The sequence below is a fragment of the Phytophthora parasitica genome (assembly GCF_000247585.1).
Source record: "Phytophthora parasitica INRA-310 unplaced genomic scaffold supercont2.55, whole genome shotgun sequence".
Lineage (NCBI taxonomy): Eukaryota > Oomycota > Peronosporomycetes > Peronosporales > Peronosporaceae > Phytophthora > Phytophthora nicotianae.
The window spans coordinates 392457-393283 of NW_008649041.1; the positions used below are offsets into that span (position 1 = coordinate 392457).

The following is an 827-nucleotide window of genomic DNA, read 5'->3' on the forward strand; positions in this document are numbered from 1 at the left end:
ATTTGAGTTGCTTGGGTGCAGCGAGCCATGAATTGAACAGGTTCGCCTGGTGCGCCTTATCACCCGTCATCGCGGCTTCCAGTTTGCTTCGATCAAGCAAGTCATCAAGCTTCATCGCTCCAGCCAGGTCATCAATCTTCATTGGATCCAAGCCGCGCTCTTCGTTATCCTCCTCATACTCTTCTTCACTATCCGCGTCCTGCTCACCAACCTTATGGTCACGCAGAAATCGATTGTCGACACCAACCGCCTGGGCGCCGTCTATTGGTAGGACTGCGCCAGATGAAGCAAGCGTGGCCGAGGCCTGAGCAGTACATGAATCAGTGATGATGAGGACGGTGGCAGCGGCCAATAGCAGGGTGTAGAGCACGCGCATGGTAGGGCTTGGAACTGGGTGGCTTGTGGCTTGTGGCTTGCGGGGGATTTGAGAAGTGCAAACGAAGAGGGTTTCCTCGCAGCCCTTTGTAATCAAGAAAAACGAAAGCGTGTTGCTTTTTTTTCCCTTTGTAATCAAGAAAAACGAAAGCGTGTTGCTTTTTTTTTTCCTGCAGTCTGTACATATCTAACCGAGTCGAGTTCGCCAAGTTTGATGTCGAACTTGACGTAAAGGATGATGATCCCAATGGAAGAGATTCTTTCTATTCACGTATTCCCTTAATTTCTTACAGGGCAAGAATCTGTTCCCAGGTCGACTGGGATCACTGCAATAAGGCACCAGTAATACTGCATTAATTAATTATTCTGACATCCCAATCCAAAATCACAGTTACTGATCACAATTTAATGATTGGACTAGTGCTGTCTTCGACCTTCGCGTAAACCATGTA

At 47.9% G+C, this 827-nt stretch overlaps 1 protein-coding gene across 1 annotated transcript in view; it reads left to right on the forward strand.

Moving 5' to 3' along the window:
* Positions 1-271, forward strand: part of PPTG_23895 (hypothetical protein) — a gene marked incomplete at both ends in the record, with an annotated part of 577 nt that extends 306 nt beyond the window's left edge. Inside the window, one exon of the mRNA XM_008913755.1 lies at positions 41-271. Within this exon, the coding sequence (XP_008912003.1) occupies positions 41-271 (231 nt within the window). The remainder of the gene's footprint in view (positions 1-40) is intronic.
* Between the last annotated feature and the right edge of the window lie 556 nt (positions 272-827).